The 25,421-nt window shown below is 41.4% G+C and overlaps 1 protein-coding gene across 1 annotated transcript in view; it reads right to left on the bottom strand.

The window, feature by feature from the left end:
• The window catches only part of LOC136879383 (probable cytochrome P450 6a14), a 42,083-nt gene that overhangs the window by 10,960 nt on the left and 5,702 nt on the right, over nt 1–25,421 (bottom strand). The window contains exon 2 of the mRNA XM_067153201.2: nt 9,307–10,264. Coding sequence (XP_067009302.2) covers nt 9,307–10,243 — 937 coding nt within the window. The 5' untranslated portion in view covers nt 10,244–10,264. The remainder of the gene's footprint in view (nt 1–9,306; nt 10,265–25,421) is intronic.

Below are 25,421 nucleotides of genomic sequence, written 5' to 3'. Positions count from 1 at the left end.
TTCCAATCCCTAACTCCCCTTCCTATAAATGAATATTTGCCCCAATTTGTCCTCTTGAATTCCAACTTTATCTTCATATGGTGATATTTCCTACTTTTATAAACGCCACTCAAACTTATTCGTCTACTAATGTCATTCCACGCCATCTCTCCGCTGACAGCTCGGAACATACCACTTAGTCGAGCAGATCTTCTTCTTTCTCTCAATTCTTCCCAACCCAAACATTGAACATTTTTGTAACGCTACTCTTTCGTCGGAAATCACCCAGAAAATATCGAGCTGCTTTTCTTTGGATTTTTTCCAGTTCTTGAATCAGGTAATCCTGGTGAGGGTCCCATACACTGGAACCATACTCTAGTTGGAGTCTTACCAGAGACTTATATGCCCTCTCCTTTACATACTTACATCCTTACTACAACCCCTAAATACCCTCATAACCATGTGCAGAGATCTGTACCCTTTATTTACAATCCCATTCATGTGATTACCCCAATGAAGATCTTTCCTTATATTAACACCTAGATACTTACAATGATCCCCAAAAGGAACTTTCACCCCATCAACGCAGTAATTAAAACTGAGAGAACTTTTTCTATTTGTGAAACTCACAACCTGACTTTTAACCCCGTTTATCAACATACCATTGCCTGCTGTCCATCTCACAACATTTTCGAGGTCACGTTGCAGTTGCTCACAATCTTGTAACTTACTTATCACTCTATAGAGAATAACATCATCCGCAAAAAGCCTTACCTCCGATTTCACTCCTTTACTCATATCATTTATATATATGAGAAAACGTATAGGTCCGATAATACTGCCTTGAGGAATTCCCCTCTTAATTATTACATGGTCAGATAAAGCTTCACCTACTCTAATTCTCTGAGATCTATTTTCTAGAAATATAGCAACCCATTCAGTCACTCTTCTGTCTAGTCCAATTGCACTCATTTTTGCCAGTAGTCTCCCATGATCTACCCTATCAAATGCTTTAGACAGGTCAATCGCTATACAGTCCATTTGACCTCCAGAATCCAAGATATCTGCTATATCTTGCTGGAATCCTACAAGTTGAGCTTCAGTGGAATAACCTTTCCTAAAACCGAATTGCCTTCTATCGAACCAGTTATTAATTTCACAAACATGTCTAATATAATCAGAAAGAATGCCTTTCCAAAGCTTACATACAATGCATGTCAAACTTACTGGCCTGTAATTTTCAGCTTTATGCCTATCACCCTTTCCTTTATACACAGGGGCTACTATAGCAACTCTCCATTCTTTTGGTATATCTCCTCCGACCAAACAATAATCAAATAAGTACTTCAGATATGGTACTATATCCCATTAAACCACTAAACTACAGAGGTGGACGTTAAAATAATTCCTTACTTAATTTTGTTATATTTTAATTTGTATTTTGATAACGTTATCGAAATAATGCATTGAGTTTTAGATCCACTAATTATTTCAGTATCATAATCACTTTCATCATTACCATAATTTGTATCCTAGTCAGTAGAAAAAGTATACATTTTTAAGCTATTATTTAATTTCTTTTTTAAAATTTGCTTTACGTCGCACCAACACAGATAGGTCTTATGACGACGATGGGACAGGGAAGGCCTAGGAGTGGGAAGGAGACGGCCGTGGCGTTAATTAAGATACAGCACCAGAATTTGCCTGGTATGGAAATGGGAAACCATGGAAAACCATCTTTAGGGCTGCGGACAGTGGGCTTCGAATCCACTATCTCCAGGATGCAAGCCCACAGCTGCGGCATGGAGTCACATACCCTGGAGTAGGGTAAATGACCAAAAATCAAAATCAAATCATCAATGATCTGCTTGTAGGGCTGTCCGAGGTGGCATATTTCCTATCAATTTTTACCTTGCATTTTCTTAAACATTTTGAAAGAATTTAGATATTCATCGAACATTTCTCTTGATAATTTATTCCAATCCCTCACTCCTCGATCTATAAATGGAAATTTGCCCCAATGTATCCTCTTGGATTCCAACTTTTTCTTCTTATTCGTATACTTATTTCATTTCACGCCAACTCTCCACTGACAGCTAGAAACATACCACAATGCATTATTTCGATAACATGACCAAAATACAAATTAAAATATAACAAAATTAAGTAAGGAATTATTTTAACGTCCACCTCTGTAGTTTAGTGATTAGTGTGATTAGCTGCCACCCCCGGAGGCCCGGGTTCGATTCCCGGCTCTGCCACGAAATTTGAAAAGTAGTATGAGGGCTGGAACGAGGTACACTCAGCCAAGAGAGGTCAACTGAGTAGAGGTGGGTTCAATTCCCACCTCAGCCATCCTGTAAGTGGTTTTTCGTGGTTTCCCACTTCTCCTCCAGGCAAATGCCGGGATGGTACCTAACTTAAGGCCACGGCCGCTTCCTTCCCTCTTCCTTGTTTATCCTTTCCAATCTTCCCATCCCCCCACAAGGCCCCTGTTCAGCATAGCAGGTGAGGCTGCCTGGGAGAGGTACTGGTCATCCTCCCCAGTTGTATCCCCGACCCAGAGTCTGAAGCTCCAGGACACTGCCCTTGAGGCGGTAGAGGTGGGATCCCTCGCTGAGTCTGAGGGAAAAACCAACCCTGGAGAGTAAGCAGATTAAGAAAGAAAGAAAGAGAGAGAGAAAGAAAGAAAGATTATTTTTAACAGTATGACCATGTACATAATATACTGCCCGTCATCTCGTAGAAAAACAAGGGGCTTCGTGCTCAAAAGTTGTACACAACGCGTTGATTGATTGCCACGTCCACGCAGTCCGTAAGAACGTGTTCTACGGTGAGATGGTACTCTCCCTTCAATATGTACAAATGCGTTGCTCTACCATAACTGATCCGAAGGCGACACAATAGCACTGCTTCTCTCTGGGAGACCCAGAGGAAGGTCTTCCAAACCTTCATTGTTTCTTTAATCGTTCTTATAATTGGAAAGTAGGGTGGCATCCCACTCCGTTTCCCAATGGAATATTAGCAAATGTCTCCGCTGAGAATGTAGGTCCTTGGCTGGAACCTTGTAGGACAAAGGGACTAGTATGACTGCACCCTTGGAAGCCTCATCAGTGAACTCGTTTGTCGCTATACCCATGTGACTTGAAAACCACACAAATGTAATTATGTTGATTACTTTCCACAATCCAGCTAGTAGATCGTGGGTATGTTGCACCAGCGTGTATTGTGGGAAGTACCTATCGATAGACTGCAATGAACTCAAGGTGCCAGTACACACAAAGTAAAGCGGCGTTGAATGGACAGGGCGTACCGCAGAGCCTCAAAGCTTTAGTATGTACACACTGCAAGTTTCCGACAGAGAAAAGAGAAACCTATTATCGTTGACAATGAACGAACACCCAACCTTCCCTGCTGCCATCGAACCATCCGTGTACGTCACAGTTGATGCTGGACACTGACGGACCTAAAACACCTCCGATGAATTGAGGTGTCCGTGTTGGATTTTGGGCCGGTATGCAAATCCAGGATTTCAGGGTGACGCACCTTACTAGGTACACTGACAAGACAAGGAACCGAAGGCATATCAGACGTTGTGTAAACGCTATCCAGGTGTATTCTAACCGCTGCGTTGCTCGTGAATAGCCGGCAATACTTGTTATGAAATACGCAAAGATAGCTGGGGTGAAATGGCATCTACCGTAGATTTGCAGCATATGACAACAGCATTTGCTTGCGTCTCAGGTACAGTTCTTTCTAAAGCTTCCGTAGTCATGAATTCTAAAACATAAAGTTATCTTTGATGGGAGGAGTCAACTGGTATGTCCACAGTGTACGAATTACAACACTTGTGAGAGCACAGATCCTTGAGTTAGCCCGTTATTGATAACTTTCAGTCTGCTATACTTATTTTTCTGTTACGACCGACTCGCTGGTTGAATGGTCAGCGTACTGGCCTTCGGTTCAGAGGGTCCCGGGTTCGATTCCCGGACGGGTCGTGGATTTTAACCTTCATTGGTTAATTCCAATGGCCCGGGGGCTGGGTGTTTGTGCTGTCCCCAACATCCCTGCAACTCACACACCACACATTACACTATCCTCCACCACAATAACACGCAGTTACCTACACATGGCAGATGCCGCCCACCCTCATCGGAGGGTCTGCCTACAAGGGCTGCACTCGGCTAGAAATAGCCACACGAAATTATTATTATTATATTTTCTGTTACCACCTGAACTTACCAAGGGAGATGTTCAATAAATTTCCAATTTCTTTGAAATCATTTAGAAAAAGGCTAGGAAAGCAACAGATAGGGAATCTACCACCTGGGCGACTGCCCTAAATGCAGATAAGTATTGATTGATTGATTGATTGATTGATTGATTGATTGATTCCTATTTGACAACACATTGTTTAATAACTGTGTCATCAACCTGCATCCCGTCGGTTTAAAGAAATTATATAAACTCCACTTCACCAAACTGTTACCATATGTTTCTGTGAAGTCTACGAACACAGCTCCACCCTTCAATCCTTTTTCGAAGGCTCACACGATGTAAGTCGTCAATGCTAGAACCATGTCTTCACTACTTCTATGTGGTCTTAAACCCACATGTTGTACTGGAAGGATGTTAAAAAATTTGAGGACTGATCCTGTTAATCGTTCCAGTAGTTTATAACAAACACTCAATAGCGCAATTGGTCCGTAACTTTCAGGAAATATGTGTTGAAGAAACCGATCGCACGGCTAGTATTATCATAACTGATGGTGTCCTGGAAACCATTCGTAAATTTCGATTCAAGCCCTAGGGTCGTACTGTAGTCTTAAGTTTGTCTCCCTCACCCTGAAGGAGTGAGGCCAGCCGACTAACAAGAAACAATTTATTGAACACTATGCAACCTATATCTACACATTTTATAAAATATTCAACCCATAACCGGGTTTCTGAAGCTTTATTCAATTCTCAGTGGTTACATTAAAAATTATTTATTTTAAAGTTAAAATTCACATAATTCTGTCATCCAAACATTAAAAATTGATGTCACCGTACGGAAACAAACCAAAAAGATAGTGCAGTGAAATGGTTAACATACGCTTTACTACTGATTAATGCTGTGATGTAGTCGGGACTTGAGAGAAAATTCTGCCCCTCTCTCTCTCTGGTCAGGAGCAGTAGTACACCGTCAGGGACTGAAGTCGAGTTTCTGTGAGGAAGCCGTGTGAATTCTTAATGAAACGTTAAGATTCCCAGTTGAATTTCTCGTTTCACAAGGTATACTGAACCCATGACCTTTGTGCCATAAGAATTTTAAGTATGAAAATTATTACGGGAGACCCCATGTCAATTGTAATAGGAAGATCAAAATTTTATATATATCACGGGAGTGACACGTGGCAAGGAGGTAGCTACTTTCCGTCCCACGCCCTGAAATGTGACGTCACCGCACGTGTCGAATGTGGAAGGATACAGAAGAAAGTTTATGTTGAATAAATATAATCAAATGAAAGAATTAGTGGTGAATGCAATATAATGAGGGTCCTGTATTTATCTATAAGACGATTGGTCTTTAGTAAGACGGATTTGAGACTGCTAAGCCATTTCTGAGGATTATTTCAGATGGACGCGCATGTCTAGCTTACCCACGCTAAGTCAACAAAAAAGTAGTGCCTATCAAATGAGGTCATTTAACCAGTTAATTTAATAAGAATAAATTTTAAATGTCCAGGAACACTACTGTTAGCAATGTAGCAAGTATGTGGTTACATCATAAACTCTTTTAAATACAGTTCATTTAAGTCGAAAAAGTTACGCAAATTTTCTTGGCGGCAAAGGGAAAATGCCTGGAGAGAGGGGGTACTGTCTATAAATATAGAAGGGACGCCATGTTGTAACCCCTGCATTTTGTATCGTGAGGCTGAAGACAGAGGGTTGAACTGCTCTGTAAATCGATCGACAAGTAGACCAAGTCCAACCAACAGATTTTAGCCGATGTGGCTGGGGTCTTGACTCCATGTGGAGATAGTTTTTCTTTGAGCAGAAGTAATTGCATAAAAAGGACGGTCAAGATACCGAAGATTTTATAAATTTGTGTGGGGTAAGGATAGTAATTCGTGTGCGGTTAATAAATACTTATCAGTCGAGTGCGATCAACAAAAACGACAAGTGAAGGGTATTTCTTTTTTATGCTTTATTTCCAGGAAACAGGAAGAAAATGCAATGTACAGCCAAAAATGTAAAAATGGCTAAATAAGTGACAGACGGTCGCCGGTTAGCCCAAAGATGAACGTTGGCGTGACTTAAGGTAGGTGATACGCCATCTTACCGCCTACTATATCTTGTTTCATGATGTCAGACTTATATGTATTTGAAGTGGGTATTTATGACGCAGTTGGTCACCCATAATGTTTCTTTGTGAATGTCAGTATATGACGAAAAGGGTCATCTGTTTTTTCTGCTTGGATACATTTTTAAAGTATTGCGAGTCCCGTGTAATGTTGTAAAAAGTTACTAATGAGGGTTTCGAAGTGATATCACGTCCAAAGTAGATCGTCAGTTCCGTGTATTTTATTGCTTATATTTTGTGATGTCAAATTAAGATGTTTATTCGACGTAAAACTTTTAGTTGGAATGTTGATGGAATTGGTGCAAAGGGATCCGTGATTACCCATTTTCAATCGGATGGAAGCGCCTGTGTGTAGTGTTGAGTAATGCAGATGGATGAATTTTGTCACGAAGTGTAACGTATTCTATGTCCGTTCAAACCGTGTCTTAGTGACTATAATAACAGCAAAATTTGTCAGTCATTTTCGTGAAAATCCAGTTTTAAAATACGAAATCATTTTATGCGAAGTTGTTCATTATTAAAGTATTGTGCGTTATTGGGCGTCGTGGATTCTAGTAAGGATTTTTATTCCAGTTCTTTTGTCAGCGAGAGTCATTGAGTATGAGAAACAGAGATTAGATTTGTCGTATGAGTTGAGATATGATTTGTGAACCAGGTGATTGGAAGCCTGTAGATGATGCCGGGACTTTGTGGGAGCCCGAGGAAGATTTTATAATGTTTGGGATTGAAAGTAGAATGCGAGAATCCACGAAGGTATTAATTTGCGACGTGTACAAATATTGTGGGACATTTAAAAGTAAATCTATGTGTATATTTGTTTGGTCAGAATATCGTATTTTGTTCCATTTTGCTAAGTCAAAGGGGTTCATTCTTTGAAGCCAGTCATGTATGACTAAGACATGTGTTTCATGTCGAAACTGATAGACAGAGGAGGGTCGTGTGGGTTTCCAGCCGCCAGCTGATCGATAGGGGACATTTAGTATAACGGAAGACGTGTAGAGTGTTACGTGTTGAAACGAGATTGCATTCTTGGCAGCGGATATCATTAACTACGGGATCTAGTTGAAATTTTCATCCGGGAATAACGTGTAGGTTATTAGATACTGTGAATTTGTTTAATTGAGATTGTAATGTATATTTGAAACCCTAAGGTTAGAGTATAATGAGCGAGGTTAGCCAATTTCAGGGTTGTCCAAAATATAGAGTGGTTGTAGTGATGATTGTTTGTTTGTGAGGGTGCACAAACTTTATGAAATGTTATTACAAGATATGACGTCGTATTCGGCTTACGTTATACGGCGAGTTACTTTTGGTTTGTACTAGAGTATCAGGGTTATCCAAGTATTAATAATGGCTAGGGTTAGGTTAGATTAAAAGTGTGATGTCATGAAACTAGATATAATACTGGAAATGAATGATGTAAAAAAAATTCCAGCTACAAAATAATGCTGGATGATAAACATTAAACATGAATTGAATATAACTGCGTCACACGTTGAGTAGGGGCTTGTGAAAGAAACCATTCGTCCGTGGAGATAGAATTTGTTGTTCATTAAGATTTCATTAAATCATTTTTAATTTATTTAATTATTAAATACAGTGGAACCGTATTTGTGAAATAACTTTAAAGCAAGCGAATAACTTGAAGATGCATTCTGGAAATCGTAGTTTATTTTTCTGGGAATATTTAAGTGTTAACGTAACGATTAAGGGGACATATCCGAAGGTAATGGATTTTACTGCCACAAAGTATTGTGAGCGTTGTTGTTGCATTATTTGACTTTGATTGATTGAGCAGTAAATGTGCTGGGGTTGGTGAAGTGGAAATTTTGGTTATCAACCGACATAACTTAATTGTGTTTAGCTTTCAGCTTAGAAACTTGGGTGGTCATGGGGTAACCAACCTCAGGGACTTAGATTAGGTCCATATGCCACCGTAGCATCATTTTCCTTGCGGTCATCTTCCACAATGACTTTAAAGTAACTTAGTAGTTTAGAGGTCGGTCCATGACATAGTCGCAGGTCACATCGATTCAATTAAGGGTCCATGCCGTATAACCACTGTGTGGCACACACCGATTGGACTGCCTTAATTATACCCAGAGTTCAGAGTTCGTGTTACGAGGGATGGACCATCAAGAATCATTATGATGTTACATGTAGTCTCACACGAAAGCCGAATTTAAGAATTTCCGGACTTTCCTTTCTTTATTTAATAATTGAGACAATGGTTTCTAGTTAGGATGCCCATCAGGCAGTTAAGTAAAAGGCTCAAACCAGCGTTCGGTCCCTCTGTGTAAAAAAATGAATGTGGTGGAGTGGACAAGATAGAGTCCGAATTATACATGGATTTCAAATTATTAGTTTTTTCAGTAAATTTTTCCAAAATAAAATACAAATATTTTATGAATAAGACCTTTCATTTTAGTAGATAGATTAGGAATACTGAACCCTACCTTTACCTCAGCAAGTGATGAAGAACCCGATACGACTCAAGAGACAGATCTCATGAAATTTTGCTGATAGGTATGGAAGGTAGGTATCCTTCAAAGTGGACCAAAGGGTTCAATACATTCAACTGAATATTACGTCTGTTATTAGAGGTCATGAAGGCACCAATCTCTATCATTTCTCTATTATAATATTGACTTTAATTTGCTAGCTCCCTAACAAATGAAGTCTTATTAAAGTACGATGACAGCAACAACTTAGAGATTGGCTTGACATGGCTTTGAAATATTCTGCTTAAGAATATAAGGAGAGAAAGAAAGAAAGAAAGAAAGAAAGAAAGAAAGAAAGAAAGAAAGAAAGAAAAAGAAAGAAAGAAAGAACGAAGTGATTAAAGAAAGCCACATCAAACATAACGGAACTTCTAACCGTTCACTGTTCTTATGATGATTTTAAATAATGAACTGACTGAGGAAGAGGAGTAGATATGATTCATATTTTACGTCGTGCATAAAATTACCTTAAGTACGTACCTAATTTACCATCCATAGTGTAGTCACTGGCATCTCCATTTCTTTGTTTCGAGGTATCGTGGTGCCGATCCTCTATAGTCCCCTGGTTCTTCAGTTGGATCAATAGCTGCATAAAGTCGTTGCGCTGGATGTTATTTTTCTCACGATATTCCACAGTTTCTTTTACAGCCTTAAGGAAGAACTCGGTCACATCCTTCTCAACTATTTTTACTCTGAGAATGGAAGATAACTGAGGTACAAAAAGGACAAGCATGCGTTTTAACGCCCCTATGGCACTCAAATCAAATATCTTCTTTCCCATTCGACGGAATTCTGCATTTTCATCGGACATCGAGTTAAACTGGAGTCCGAAAGCACAGGTACCAATAACATCAGTAGTAAATTTAGCAACGACGTCTCTCATTTCCATAATATTACTTCTAGTGCTCTGTTCTGCCATATATTTATTCAGTAGCACAGAACACTGTTCCATCAACTGGAACATCATCTTCATCTTTCCTGAAGTAAAAGTCGGCGTAAGTTTTGTTCTTAAAGCGTGCCAGATGGGTCCTGAAAGAAGGACCAAATTTTGAGTGAAAGGATCATGCTCAGGATTTACTTGTGCTCCTCGACCTTGAAAGTACTGAAAGTCCTTCACCAATATTTGCTTTATAAGTTCCGGGTCTCTTACAATAAGAAACGGATATCGTAAGCGGAAAGCGCCGCCAAATCTGTGACCCTCAAACCGGTTGTAAAGATCCCGGAGTGATTCAGCCATGCTTTTACGGACTGTAAGAGCTTCGCGCAAGTTCCCAAAGAATGGTTCTGGTTTCAAATAATGAACACCTCGTTTTTTCCAGTAGTCGAAGTTGGAATTGAAGTACCACGTCAAGAATCCAAACAGCGCTCCTGTTAGAGCGAGCAGGTCGTAAAGAAAACTCTCGAAAACAAGTCCCATGGTGTAGCTGTTCAAAATCCTCTGTGAACGAGAGAAAAGAAAAATCACAAATTAAAGATAAGTAAGTCACATTACAAAACATTTGGAATACAGTATGGTCACTAGAAATGTACAATGAGCGAGTCTGAGGCCGTTCCGTCAGATTATACCTCTCCATTTCTACTACTCTGCTAGTTTGTTAAGAGAACGAGCTTCCTGTTAGAGCGAACAGAGAGAGACTCATTGCTGGTTAGAGTGAATCTAAACTCGAGACTACCAGTCCGCTGAGTACGCGATCCAACTGCGAGTTAGCGTGCTGGCCCTTGGTCATTGGGATCCTGGGTTCTATTCTCGGTTGGGTCGGAGATTTTAACTTCGTCTGGTTAAATTCTCCGGCTCGGGGACTGGGTGTTTGTGTTCGTCTTAACTGTATAAGTGCAATTCATCAAGTCAATTCATAATCAACACTCAGAAATATACAAAATTGTAGCTGGCTAAATAGTCGTTAAGAGCGAAAGCCAAACTTTAAAAAAAAACTGCGAGTTGTCTTCCTCTTCCATGTGTGTGTGTGTGTGTGTGTGTGTGTGTGTGTGCGTGTTTGTGTGTGTTACTAGTGTTACGTAGTGATGCCGCAGAAAAGAAGGCTGTAGAACAGAGATGTCCGCCTCCGTGGTGTAGTGGTTTGTGTGATTAGCTGCCACCCCCAGAGGCCCGGGTTCGATTCCCGGCTCTGCCACGAAAATTTGAAAAGTGGTACGAGGGCGGGAACGGGGTCCACTCTGTCTCGGGAGGTCAACTGAGTAGAGGTGGGTTCGATACCCACCTCAGCTATTCTGGAAGTGGTTTTCCGTGGTTCAAAATTCTCCTCCAGGCAAATGCCGGGATGGTACCTAACTTAAGGCCACGGCCACTACCTTCCCTCTTCCTTGTCTATCCCTTCCAATCTTCCCATCCCCCACCAAGGCCCCTGTTCAGCATAGCAGGTGAGGCTGCCTGGGCGACGTACTGGTCATTCTCCCCAGTTGTATCCCCGACCCAGAGTCTGAAGCTCCAGGACACTGCCCTTGAGGCGGTAGAGGTGGGATCCCTCGCTGAGTCCGAGGGAAAAACCAACCCTGGAGGGTAAGCTGATTAAGAAAGAAAGAAAGAAAGAAAGAAAGAAAGAAAGAAAGAAAGAATGAATGAACAGTGATGAAAATCAAATACACTGACTGACAGAGCAAATGCAACATCAAGAAGGAGTGGTCAGAACTTTATGCCAATTGCAGGGTAGACTGACGTCACTGAAGTATGCTCATGATGTGAAATGCGCCGCTGTGCTGCGCACGTAGCGAACGATAAATGGGACACGGCGTTGGCGAATGGCCCACTTCGTACCGTGATTTCTCAGCCGACAGTCATTGTAGAACGTGTTGTCGTGTGCCACAGGACACGTGTATAACTAAGAATGCCAGGCCGCCGTCAACGGAGGCATTTCCAGCAGACAGACGACTTTACGAGGGGTATGGTGATCGGGCTGAGAAGGGCAGGTTGGTCGCTTCGTCAAATCGCAGCCGATACCCATAGGAATGTGTCCACGGTGCAGCGCCTGTGGCGAAGATGGTTGGCGCAGGGACATGTGGCACGTGCGAGGGGTCCAGGCGCAGCCCGAGTGACGTCAGCACGCGAGGATCGGCGCATCCGCCATCCGCCGCCAAGCGGTGGCAGCCCCGCACGCCACGTCAACCGCCATTCTTCAGCATGTGCAAGACACCCTGGCTGTTCCAATATCGACCAGAACAATTTCCCGTCGATTGGTTGAAGGAGGCCTGCACTCCCGGCGTCCACTCAGAAGACTACCATTGACTCCACAGCATAGACGTGCACGCCTGGCATGGTGCCGGGCTAGAGCGACTTGGATGAGGGAATGGCGGAACGTCGTGTTCTCCGATGAGTCACGCTTCTGTTCTGTCAGTGATAGTCACCGCAGACGAGTGTGGCGTCGGCGTGGAGAAAGGTCAAATCCGGCAGTAACTGTGGAGCGCCCTACCGCTAGACAACGCGGCATCATGGTTTGGGGCGCTATTGCGTATGATTCCACGTCACCTCTAGTGCGTATTCAAGGCACGTTAAATGCCCACCGCTACGTGCAGCATGTGCTGCGGCCGGTGGCACTCCCGTACCTTCAGGGGCTGCCCAATGCTCTGTTTCAGCAGGATAATGCCCGCCCACACACTGCTCGCATCTCCCAACAGGCTCTACGAGGTGTACAGATGCTTCCGTGGCCAGCGTACTCTCCGGATCTCTCACCAATCGAACACGTGTGGGATCTCATTGGACGCCGTTTGCAAACTCTGCCCCAGCCTCGTACGGACGACCAACTGTGGCAAATGGTTGACAGAGAATGGAGAACCATCCCTCAGGACACCATCCGCACTCTTATTGACTCTGTACCTCGACGTGTTTCTGCGTGCATCGCCGCTCGCGGTGGTCCTACATCCTACTGAGTCGATGCCGTGCGCATTGTGTAACCTGCATATCGGTTTGAAATAAACATCAATTATTCGTCTTTGCCGTCTCTGTTTTTCCCCCCAACTTTCATCCCTTTCGAACCACTCCTTCTTGGTGTTGCATTTGCTCTGTCAGTCAGTGTACTTGGCAGCAATGAGCTATTGGATGATTCACTTGAACTTCCGACATTCCGAATTGCTCGAGTTGGCCCGGTTGTTGTGTTCAATGCGATCACACAATATGGACAGCTCGGTACGGTCATTGGCTCTGTAAATCTGAGCGTCCATTCGAGTTGGTTTTGCAAAAAACTTACTGACGAGGGTACTTGAGTAGGGAGCTTTGGTCGATTCTGGACTTCCAAATACTGAGCGAAACCCATCTCTTTTGTAAATAGTTTGAACGAGTCTGCTCGTACTTTTGCTCAGCTCTAATACATACGGTATTGCCAATGTAGTGAAATATTATCAAAGAGATAGGTGAATGCAATAGAACATATTCATGAAAACCATGTGACATAAGATTTTTAAAATGAATCTTAATTGACGCAGGTGCCACTTGCCCTCTGTGAATCAGTTGTAGAGTGTCTGCCTCCGGATTCCAAGATCGTGGGTTCATGCTCAGCAGTGGTGATTAGATTTTTGAAGGGTCGATTCGACACTCCATGTCATAAGATGTAGGCACATAAACATCTTTGGTGACACGAATGGTGTTTTCCCGATAAAATGAACTAAACCTCAACCACGAGTCACCCAACAGAGATCTGATTTACCTTTTCATCTGGTAGATTAAACCGGAGCATTGCAATTGACGTGCAGGCAGCCTAAGTTACTTAAAATTGAAATGCTATGCCCGGCAGCTGAAGCCTTTGGCCACGCAAAACGGAAAAGAATAGGACAATAGTATGTAGATCCTAAATTTGGTAAGGCGCACCAGCGAAGAAACATGAAGATTGTATGTCTATGCCTAAAATAACAGCTACAAGGTACAATTTCACCGTCAATTTGAACCGCGCGCCTTCTAGAATGCCATCTGTGCTATTAATCTGAAACTGTGTATCTGAAGAAGTTTGGACCTTTAGTCTTTAGATGTATCTACTATCGACTTATGTGCCCCCTCTGATGGGAGGACGGACAATTATTTGTCAAGGGAAATTGCTGTTCTATATGTTTGTAAACCTGAAGTGTTTGTAGATTATTTATGTGCTGAAGTTGTCAGCACATCTACAGCTTCCTTCTTCCTTATGTTATGGACCAATCAGAAATTTTGGTGTATATTTTTCTAGCCAATTAAAATTCGGGGTGTGTACAGGCATTCTGCCTAGGAACCTTCCCCTCTGCTATAAAAGCTGGCCACTTTAGGGCCGTATTGTCATCTTCATCGCTCTGGCCTAAGTGTACAGCATAGTTGGGGGCAGGGACAGCCTCGCCCGTCGTCGGAAGGCCCAACAACCCAAGGTAAGACATCTCTTAACATGTAATAGCTCCAGGCAGTTAACTTGAGGGGAAGGTTTCAAACTTCTTTCTTAATGTAAAATTCTAAAGTTTAATGAATGATAATGAAAATGAAAACCTACAACCTGTTTTCCAGTCATTGACCGGGTCAGGGATGTTTTTTTTTTTTGCTAGGGGCTTTACGTCGCACCGACACAGATAGGTCTTATGGCGACGATGGGATAGGAAAGGCCTAGGAGTTGGAAGAAAGCGGCCGTGGCCTTAATTAAGGTACAGCCCCAGCATTTGCCTGGTGTGAAAATGGGAAACCACGGAAAACCATCTTCAGGGCTGCCGATAGTGGGATTCGAACCTACTATCTCCCGGATGCAAGCTCACAGCCGCAAGGTCAGGGATGTAATGAATGAATCAAATATAGGCTATTATTACGATGGGGTCGCCACTCCCAAAATGATATATTAATGAATGATAGATGCTACGAAATGAGAATGGAGAGTGTTGCTGGAATGAAAGTTGACAGGGAAAACCGGAGTACCCGGAGAAAAAACCTGTCCCGCCTCCGCTTTGTCCAGCACAAATCTCACATGGAATGACGGGGATTTGAACCACGGTGTCCAGCGGTGAGAGGCCGACGCGCTGCCGTCTGAGCCACGGAGGCTCTCTAAAGTTTAATATCATCTTTTAAATGTCTGAAGACTTTGTTCAAATCCCTGCTGAGAAACATGTAATTTAGGGTATATAGAGTGTTCATCCTCTATTAATTCCCATTCAACTTGGTATGAGGGTGACTATGATTGTCTAAAACTCTAAATTCTTCAAAACTATTTTGGTACTTAATATTTCGCATCTAGTCACCTTTCTGTAGTATAGGCTTAGCCTCTGTAACTTAGGGCCATAAGCCCATGTAGGATTTCAAGGTTCTTTTTAAGGTTTCAAAAGGAGTGAAAGTGTTTTGCCTCCTAGCGTTTTGTTCATGCCCGATTCCCTTAAACCTTTTTCTTTTGTACATTTAGGCCATTTAGAATGGGCACTCATTGCCCCTGTTTAAACTCTAGTTATTTATAGACAGGTGTGATCAGACTGTCGAACAGAAATGAAATTAAATGGCGTATGCCTTTTAGTTCTGGGAGTGTCCGAGGACAAGTTCGGCTCGCCAGGTGCAGGTCTTTTGATTTGACTCCAGTAGGTGACCTGCGCGTCGTGATGAGGATGAAATGATGATGAAGACGACACGTACACCCAGCCCCCGTGCCAGCGAAATTAACCAATTATGATTAAAATTCCCGACTCTGCCGTGAATCGAACCCGGGACCCCTACGACCAAAGGCCAGCACGCTAACCATTTAGCCATGGAGCCGGACTGTCGAACATAAATGTCAGTAAACACTGTTTTCTAAGTTTATCTAGTGTAAAATTTGGATAAGAAGCTTGTGCCTTTGAGAAGCGGAACTGTAGTAAATTTTGGAACTCAGTCTCCTAAAGTGCAATTGAGTGGAGCATTTGAAATAGTGTACCTTTAGAGCTACACCGCTCATTCTTCGTAAATTGTTGTGCCAATGATTTTCCCTATTGTACCTGATCTTGGACTTATAGTCCAACCTTGTTATACAAGCTCACAAGCTCTTGAACCGTTATTTGGTCTTGCTTATTCAGATTATCTGTCAAATTTAAAAATAAAAAAGAAAGGAAAGAAATAAAATTTCAAAATTTAGTGTTTTAAATTATGCTCTCATCTTGTCTCTGTCTACTCATTCACGCCAGCACCTTCTTACACCTCTGCGCTTCACGAAATCCCCTAAATGACTTAAAATAAAAATGTTATGCCCGGCAGCTGAGGCCTTTCGCCACGCAAAACGGAAAGGAAGAGGACAATAGTATATAGACACTAAATATGGTAAGGCGCATCACAGCGAAGAAACATAAATACTGAATGACTCTGCCAAAAATAACAGCTTGTTAATAAATCCTAACAAACCTCAGACTATAATATTTTGTACCAAAAGAAACCGTAACTTGTTAAAAAGTAGACATGTACCCCCAAATATGTTAAACAATACTGTCGTGCTATTGTACTTCAGTAAGAAACTTAGATGTTATAATGACTGAGACACTAAACTGGACTGAACAAGTGACAAATGCATTCCGTAAATTTCAGAGATCCCTTTTTCCTCTCAAACGCTCCTCTATCATATTTCCAAAACACCTTAAAATACAACTGGTAAAATCCCTCACCTTACCTGTTTTAGACTACTGTGACACAGTTCTTACGGGCATATCTCAAGACAGTAATAACGGAGTTTAAACACCTGTATCAGAGTTATATTAAAGCTTCGAAATGATTCTCACATTTTATCTTATTATAAGAAGTCGCCATGGCTTCGTGTTCACGATCGTCTCAGTCTCCACACATTATCCCTTCTGCATGGAATACTAAACTAAGATGTACTGAATTACCTCAGATGTACTGGATTACCCATCTCAAACTTTAATTACCTCTCCTCCTATTATAACCATGATACACGATCTGGCTCCTCTTTAAATATATTTCTCAGTCACTCCAGGGCTTACCACCGCTCCTTTTTAGTCACTGCCGCTAGGTTGTGAATATCCCTTATGGATTATCCTCCCTACTAACATCATAAATTTGCGTACTCGTAGAAGATTTAACATGAATTGTCGAAATCACTTGATGAATACTTCTAGCTGACTTGTGCGATGAATGAAGTGTGAATGAGAGCGTGAATGAGCATATCTTCATAACATTTAGAAATGTAGTTGCTAGTTATAGGTTCTTACTGTGTTTCCTTCTCTTATTATTACTACTGTTAGTCTTAAAATTATTATGTTCATTTATAGTGTTATGTTGTACATTCTATACTTATTTCTATTATTACTATCTCCATAGTACTACTATCTTTTTAAATGTATTGTATTTTAATTTAAATTAAGTTAATTTCTGTTAAATATCGTTTTAAATGATGTGGGCCTTGAGACCTAACTTCGCCGCTTGCTTGCTAAGTCATCAAATAGAAATATGTTCATATTAAATATACACAAGAGCATTAGGAAGTCGTCTCTGATGGTATCTGTCTGAAAAGCCGCTATTTTAGAATATAATATTTTATGTCGACTTAATGCTCAAATCTGTGTTTATTGTAAAAGTCTTCATTTCTCTAAGTATATTAGTCTTCAATACCATTAGTGTACGTCGATTAAGAGTCAAGCGTTCTATTCCTCTTACAAGAACAGTATCTCCAATTTGCGTTTTCATCGCTTTGGCTTACGGACTAGCACTGAACTGTTTAGCTGACTTGGGTCGATTTACTACCATGTAGAGAATTTCATACTGCTTAGGTGTGTTAAGCGGTCATATTCAGGTTAACTGATATTCTAGAACAAATATTTCTTTCGTTATTCATATCAGAACATTGCAATATGGAAGCATATAAAAGGAACATTTTATGCACAACATTAAAGTTGGCCTATACATTATAATACAATCTAACAGCAAACACTACGTCGGTCCAGTACTGCGCTACTTGCAGAGACTCGTCCGTACCGTACATTAAATCTTCCTGGGTGCTGGTCATAGGAGGCAAAGGACATTGATTTCGTAGGCTTCTCCACATACACATAGTGCAGTGCCCTTATCTCCCAGATATCTCCATTTCTACTAATTCTTCTGCATCTTCCTACTCCTGCTCGAAGTCTGTTTAGGATTTACTAGGTTTTTCAAACAAACTCATAATTTTGATTCTCTTCGGCCACAGTCTTAGGGCCCCCATACACCTATCGCATCTCCTCGCCACACACGTACAGATCGAATTGTCCGGTCATCATCTTCAAAGCGCCCTGTAGTCTGGTTGAGTATGGATGAGTACACGTTTTTCATGGGGATAATGTCATCAGTACATGAATTGCTTGCATATGTAGCGATTGCATACGTCTTAAAGAAGAGAGGACGGAAGCGGAAACGGCGCTGAGTATGGAGGAAACAGTAGTTGAACCGAAAAAATTACATCCATACAAATTTGTTCCAAGAGCTACAAGTACACCCAAAATTTGGCACAATTATTTCCCTATAGATGAACCTCCCCTTTACATTTTACTTTCCACAGTGAAGGGTGACCTCTGAGGCCCTCAATAAATGTTTAGATACAGAGTTTTCTGACCACTTGACCATGACTCCAATGCGGGAGTCCACATGGAGACTAGACTGACTGAGAATTTGGCCTGGCGGTCAGCCGTGATTCCCCCACAAACGAAGAATGATTGAAAGACAAGCAATAAGGACAGGATACAACAGCAAGAGGGACACTTGTTGAATTTTGTAAAATATGTCATACAGCAGTAAGGACTGAAATGTTGGCAACAAGGGACATGAGAGGGATAATTTGGTGGCTGATGGGAGTAATTAAGAATAAACATATAAGACAACAAAATCAGAAAAATCGATGCGTTTTATGCATTTTAGACGTGGAAGTGGCTCACCTACTAAAAGACTATAAGGAAACAAGAAATATCTGAGAGAAGTATATAGATGAGGAGATAAGTAAAATTTAAAATGTATCTGAACTTGACCCTATTCTTAAGTTATTTGACAGAGAACGGAGGACACCAGTGAGAACAGCAAAACTATGTAATATTATAAGAGGAATGTGGGAAAGGAAATTAAAAGAGGACGAAAACAGAAGATTCATGTAGCTAGTAGTAAGAATATGTATACGGAGATATTTTCGACTCTATGACGTAGTTAAAGTCCAGGAAGTATCTCAAATGCCAACTTTATATAATGATTAATTCTGTATATGTAAACATTTTTAATAATATGTAATATTGTGTGTTGTAAAGAACTATGCATGCATTAATTATTATTACAGTAAATGAATACTCTCTCCCCAGCTGGTGACTGGGAGGGAGCAGTATTCTATTTACTCATACTGGGTGCTCGAGGTGCCATACAAAGAATTTCTGAAGATCTTAGAGAGTGATTCGGCTTACCATCCTGTACTTGAGATGAGGTTGTAGTGACGGTGCTGCAGAAATCCTGCCAAATCTTAAATCAGCATGTTAATCCGAACATGTGAGTATGATTTGCTATAGCTGTTAAATGAAATTTCCGTTAGTGAGTATATTGAGTCCCATGGGGTACCTTCGTTGGAAGACGGTTTTGTAAAATAAACAAGCAAACTTCTCATCTGCCTGTCCAAGAACTGGAGAAATCACAATCTTCGCAGCTGGCTAAACTAACTTTGTGATTGATTTTCCAACCTGGGCCATTTTTAAAACTACTTTGAGAAATGAGTCAACCAATCTCTCAGTAAAGGAAAGCAATATTCTTAAAATCGCGTACTTTTGTCTAAGTAATTCGGCATTGCCCTATTTGTCTGTAAAACTTTCATGCTTCTTGTAGCCAAATGCTTCCATTCGGGAGAAAGTGGGTTCGAACCCCAGTGTCGGGAGCCCTGAATATGGTTCCCCGTGGTTTCTCATTTTCACACCAGGAAAATGCTAATGTTGTATCTTTATTAACGTGACGGTAACTTTCTTCCCACTCCTAGTCCTTTCTTATCCCATTGTTGCGCTAAGACCTACCTATCTGTTTCGGTGCAAGGTAAAGCAATTAAAAAAATATTCATTTAAACAAATTAGATTCGAAACGAGATTTTTATACGCAGCTATAGGACAATGTTTCAGAGCATATTAAGCATTTCTGACTAAGGTTTCCTTTCTCGCTCATTTACGATAGCTATGCTGGGTCAGGCCAAGGCAGCACTAGATAGATCTAGTTGGCCTTGGTCAGGCTTGGATGTGACGATGTTACATGACGCGGTTACGTGCCAGATGCGACCGTGCCGGATGCGACGCGGCCATTATCGTGCCAATAGCGACCGAGCGGAAAAGCATCGTGCCGCATGCGACCCATCAATCACTTACAACTGATTTGCATTAAGAGCTGTCACCAAGTGGCAGATTGCTTATAAGTAGCTAACTTGGTCTTTTCTAAAATAAAGTTCTGGCACCGTTGTTAGCAGGTTCGAGTGCCGTTGGTCGAAAGAAAAATATAATAATGTTGCTGGCTTTACGTCCTAGTAATTACTTTTATGGTTTAAGAAGACGCCGAGGTGCCGGAATTTAGTCCCGCAGGTCTTATTTTACGTGCCAGTAAATCCACCGACACAAAGCTGACGTATTTGAGCACGTTCAAATACCACCGGACTGAGCCAAGATCGAACCTGCCAAGTTGGAGTCGGAAGACCAGCATCTCAACCGTCTGAGCCACTTAGCCTGGATGAAAAAAAAATCACCATCAGAATGTTGGCCGGCAGGGTAGGAAAGTTGGTGGTAGACAGTTTCTAATCACTAGATTGCATGCCAAAAGCCGGGATTCAAATCCAAACCTTTTCGCAGTGTTCAAATGGAGTGAGGGGATATGATGCTGTTGATGGTGATTCGGCCGTCGGATGGCGATGTAAAGCATTGAGCAGACCCCTTGGTATTATTCAAGAGGAGTAGGCTACGTGCCGAAACCGGGTTTCATCTCTCCCTACTTCATTATCATAATCCCACATCCAGACGCGCAGGGCGCCCAAGGGAGTCAGGTGCCTGCACCAGGCAAGCCGAACACGTCCTCGGACACTCCTGGTACTAATAGGACACGATAAATAGGCCTAAGTCGTAAATAATTTCAGAGAATTAGGATCTTTTTTATTGCTAGTGGCATTACGTCGCACCAACACAGGCAGGTCTTAAGGCGACGATGGGATAGGAAAGGGCTAGGAATGGGAAGGAGACGACCCTGGTCTTAATTAAAGTACAGTCCCAGCATTTGCCTGGTGTGAAAATGGGAAACCACGGAAAGCCATCTTCAGGGCTGCCGACAGTGGGATTCGAACCCACTACTCCTGGATGCAAGCTCAGGGCCGCGCGCCTCTAAACGCATGGCCAACTCGCCCGGTGGGAAAAGACATAAACGCATCACCATGTTTCGTGTTGTAAAACGAGTTTTCCCCAGAAGTGTTGTGTAAAGTAGGGGCAGTAGCTGCTTATATGGCATTGCACTTCGTTTAGCTTACCTTATTTTGGGTGATGACACAACTTATCAAATGACAATTTGCTTGTCAACGCCGGTCGCATCCGGCACGGTTACAGATTATGCGGTCGCTAGTGGCACGGGTCGCATGCGGCACGGTCGCATCTGGCACGCCACCACATGACACTGGAGCAGGCGTACGTGTCAGGCTGGAGGACGAGTTTATCCTCTTCTGAACTCGCTGTTACTAACGTTTTCATGGATCAGGTGCTGATGCATTGTCCGTTTTTGGTTTTGGTAGGCTCATGTGATGAACATTTATCTTTCTCATCACAACGTCAGCATCATGCATTAATCAACATAACGGACAACAGAGGGAGCATCTTACTTAAATTCAGGAAGGAAGAATATGAAGTTGCTATTAAACCGTCTCTGAGAAAAAGGTGGAGACATGATTGACGTTTATATGAACCAGTTTTCCTACCAGAAGAACAAATTCAAGGAGGAGATCCAGTTTCAATCGATGTCGCTTCATTACTCCGGAAATTCAACATCTTCACATCAGAAAAATCCGTAGTTGTCGTCACGAAGACGATTAATTCATCTCCCGTTTTAGTCCCGACCGGGCGAGTTGGCCGTGCGGTTAGGGCCGCGCAGCTGTGAGCTTGCATCCGGGAGATAGTGGGTTCGAATCCCACCGTCGACAGCCCTGAAGATGGTTTTCTGTGGTTTCCCATTTTCACACAAGGCAAATGCTGCGGCTGTACCTTAATTAAGGCCACGACCGTTTCCTTCCAATTCCTAGCCTTTTCATATCCCACTGTCGCCGTAAGACCTATCTGTGTCCGTGCGACGTAAAGCCACTAGCAAAAAAAAAAAAAGTTTTAGTCCCGGTTTTGAATACATGGTAAAGTCGGAATATAATCGTCTCAAAATCCGCAAGTGTTCTATCCAGTGTTGCCAACTTAGCGGATTTTCCGCTAAATTTGGCGAAATTGGAAGATTGACGGCGAAGAAATATATCATTTAGCGGGCAGCGGATTTTTTGGCGGAATTCTAGATTTATTATAGCGGAATTTAGTGTTTTATCCATTTCAGTTTTTTTAACATTTGTACTCCAGTTTGTCTCCGAGCTATTCTCTATTTCTTGTCATGAGCTGGCAGTCACATGAGGAAAACACGTTATTTGGATTTGATGTCATGAGATCACGGTATCGTGGCGAATGACGACAGATAATGAAACTGAGAGAGTAGCATTTACTTACGCTATGAAGGAAGACCGTTTAATCAACTGGCCTCTTCTGTGTAGTGATGAGCGATACCGTGATTTGTGAGTCACAGCGTGATTTGATATCGTGATTTTCTGATATCAGTGATTTTTAGTCGTGACGTGATCACAATCACCGCATCGTCCGTGCTGCTTGGTGTTTGTTATTTGTAGCTTGTGATCAAGAGAATGCCTTGTTATTGTGACTAGGCTATCTCTGTGTAAACATTTATAAGAAAATCAGCCACCTAAGGGTTTGCATTTAATAAACAGCCTACATTTTGGTTGCATTACAGACACGGTCGTTGCCAAAAACTTCTAGGCGTACAAACATAATCATTTTATTATTTACATTCGTTTTTTGTAGACATGCCGAAGTTCAACCAATATGTCAAGGAAAAAATAGGATCAACATTGGTAACAGTCGTGTTTTATACTGTAACCGATTATTTGGTATGTGCTAGGAAATGAAATTCTACACATTTATCTGGCACAAGTGAAAAATATAATGATGAATGACTATTCCCAGCCACCTAATGTAAGGTTAACGATACCAGCGCACCTTTCCCTAGATACCAGTACCGGCAGTAATTTAGAAAAATATATGGTATGGAAAGGCGTTGACCCAGCTGCGTGAGGGCAATTGGGAAGCTACAATGAGGAGCGGTCTAAGAGGCACGGCAATACACTTGAGGGATGTGACGTGCTGACCACACGGCTATCTAATATCTGCAAGCCTAGAGCTGCGCAGCAGCTGTAAATGAAAGCAAAGACCTTTCAAGGCCTGGAGTGTTCTTGTTCGTAATTAACTTTAGAGTAGTAGTGGTTTAAATGAAATAATTCAAAATTACAAATTTTATTCATTAGCTATTCCTTATCTTAGTCTAATTTTCATCACATTATTGTGTTTTAGATTTCACAAGAGCATGCTGATAGTGCTAGTCACAAAGCAAAATCAACCATGAAAAGTAACACTGGACAGACTCTGCTCACACAAAGTATACCTCCCACAATCCACAGTAGTTTCTATGCTTATATGTTTAGAGCCCTAGTTGCTGAAAATATCCCCTGGAATTCTGTGCATAGCCATGTTTTCAGAGATTTGTTTACAGAAATACACCAACAACACATACTTTCAACATCTACATTAAAGAAAAACTACTTAGATATAGGAGGTAATTTTGCCAGTCACAGAGGATATTTGGGAGTCCTTACATAGGGATGTATGTGGACAAAACCAGCAACTCTGTGGGCAGGTACATTGCTAATCTTATAGTAGGAAAACTGGAACCCAATTGGCATTTACTGCTCTCCTTTGTTCTAAGCAGCTTCAGAAAATAGAGCAAAGCATTGTGTACATCATCAACAAGGGGTTCCAGTTGTTGTATCCTGGGAGTGTTGATGATTATAAAGACCTTCTCCTTGTCTCCAATGCTGCTTCCTACACGATTGCTACTCTACCTCTCGTTAAAACTTTCTACCCTTCTTTAATGTCCATGTTACTTGCATGGCCCATGCCTTGCACAGACTCACAGAAATATTTAGGGCCAAGTTGCCTGCAGTAAATAATCTGATTTCAACAACGAAGAGAGTGTTCTGTAAGCTTCCATCAAGAATAGCCATCTTCTGAGAGAAATTCCCCTCTATTCTTTTCCACCACAGCCAATCATCAGCCGTCGGGTTCCTCAATGGAAGCTGCCCTGTATTATATCGAACATGTGTGATAGACAATATGCCTTTAACAGACAACTCTGCATGTGTGTCGTATGGGCAAAGATCTGATAAAGGATTATTCCAGTGTTCAGAGAGACATTGCATATATTCAGGCAAATTTTTCATTTCTTCCAGTCAATCATTACAAAAATAGGGAAAAAAGTAGAGTCTCAAACAGATATATTTTGTAATTGAGGAAGCTGAGAATATTACACAAAGTACTAGGGGTAAAGTAAGGGATAAAATAAAAGACAGGCGGGCTAGTGTATTGCAGAAGAATCTAGGTAATTCAGTGCAGGAAAGGATATATCAGGTAATGGATGGGGAAAAATAGACCTACCTATTGAAATTGAACTGAAAAATGTAGGTAAATTTTGCTATGCCCCTCCAACATCTGTGAGTGTAGAGCACATTTTTTCTGCTTTAAAAATTGTTTTAACAGACAAAAGACGCAGCCTGACTGTGGAAAATTTGGAGAAGATTATTGTTATGTGCTGTAAAGCAAACTATGACTGAAAAGTGCAGTAGGAATGTTCCTCAAAAATAAATACGCATACCAGTACTACGCATTTAATTTAATTTTAGTACAGCACTGATGAAAATTTTTTGTTTCCTAATCCATAGCTGTTTGTAATAAACGCCTGTTTAATTATGCCTTCATTTTGCAACTATTCCTATTTAGAAAGGGTAGCCTATACCACATTACTGTACTTAACGTAAAAAAAAATATCACATTACAGTGTAGGTCTATATTGTCATATTTTAAAGTCGATTTTCTGCCTATTTTTAAAGCATATTTGAAGTGCCCATATTCTCTTTTAAAAACCTATTTACTTGTTTAAAAGGCCATTTTAGGTGCCTAAAACATTTTTTAGAGTCTAAAATCCCAGGTCTGTATCATCAGATACATGCCGATTGTCGACTACTGCTTTCTGGCAAAGCAAGTGAGAGGTGCTTGCATTCCAAATGTTTATTCAGATTTGAAGTACTTCTTTTTAAGACAATTTCTGTTTGCTCATATTACATATTGTGAAATTTTCATCCACTTCTTTAAAGGATTGATACAGGTCACTGTTCTTCCTTTTTCTAGAAAACGCCATTTCAGTCAACTTGCCTCCTAATGCTGAGCTTCAGTGACAATATGCCCCCGGGCATTCCAAAATACAGGAGAAATACATGTTTGTTACTATTCTAGGAGAGTCCCGTGTACCACGATTTTTTTGAACGCGCGCTTAAAAATAATAC

The sequence above is a fragment of the Anabrus simplex genome, chromosome 1 (genome assembly GCF_040414725.1).
Source record: "Anabrus simplex isolate iqAnaSimp1 chromosome 1, ASM4041472v1, whole genome shotgun sequence".
Lineage (NCBI taxonomy): Eukaryota > Metazoa > Arthropoda > Insecta > Orthoptera > Tettigoniidae > Anabrus > Anabrus simplex.
This window is presented reverse-complemented; position numbering and strand designations above follow the sequence as displayed.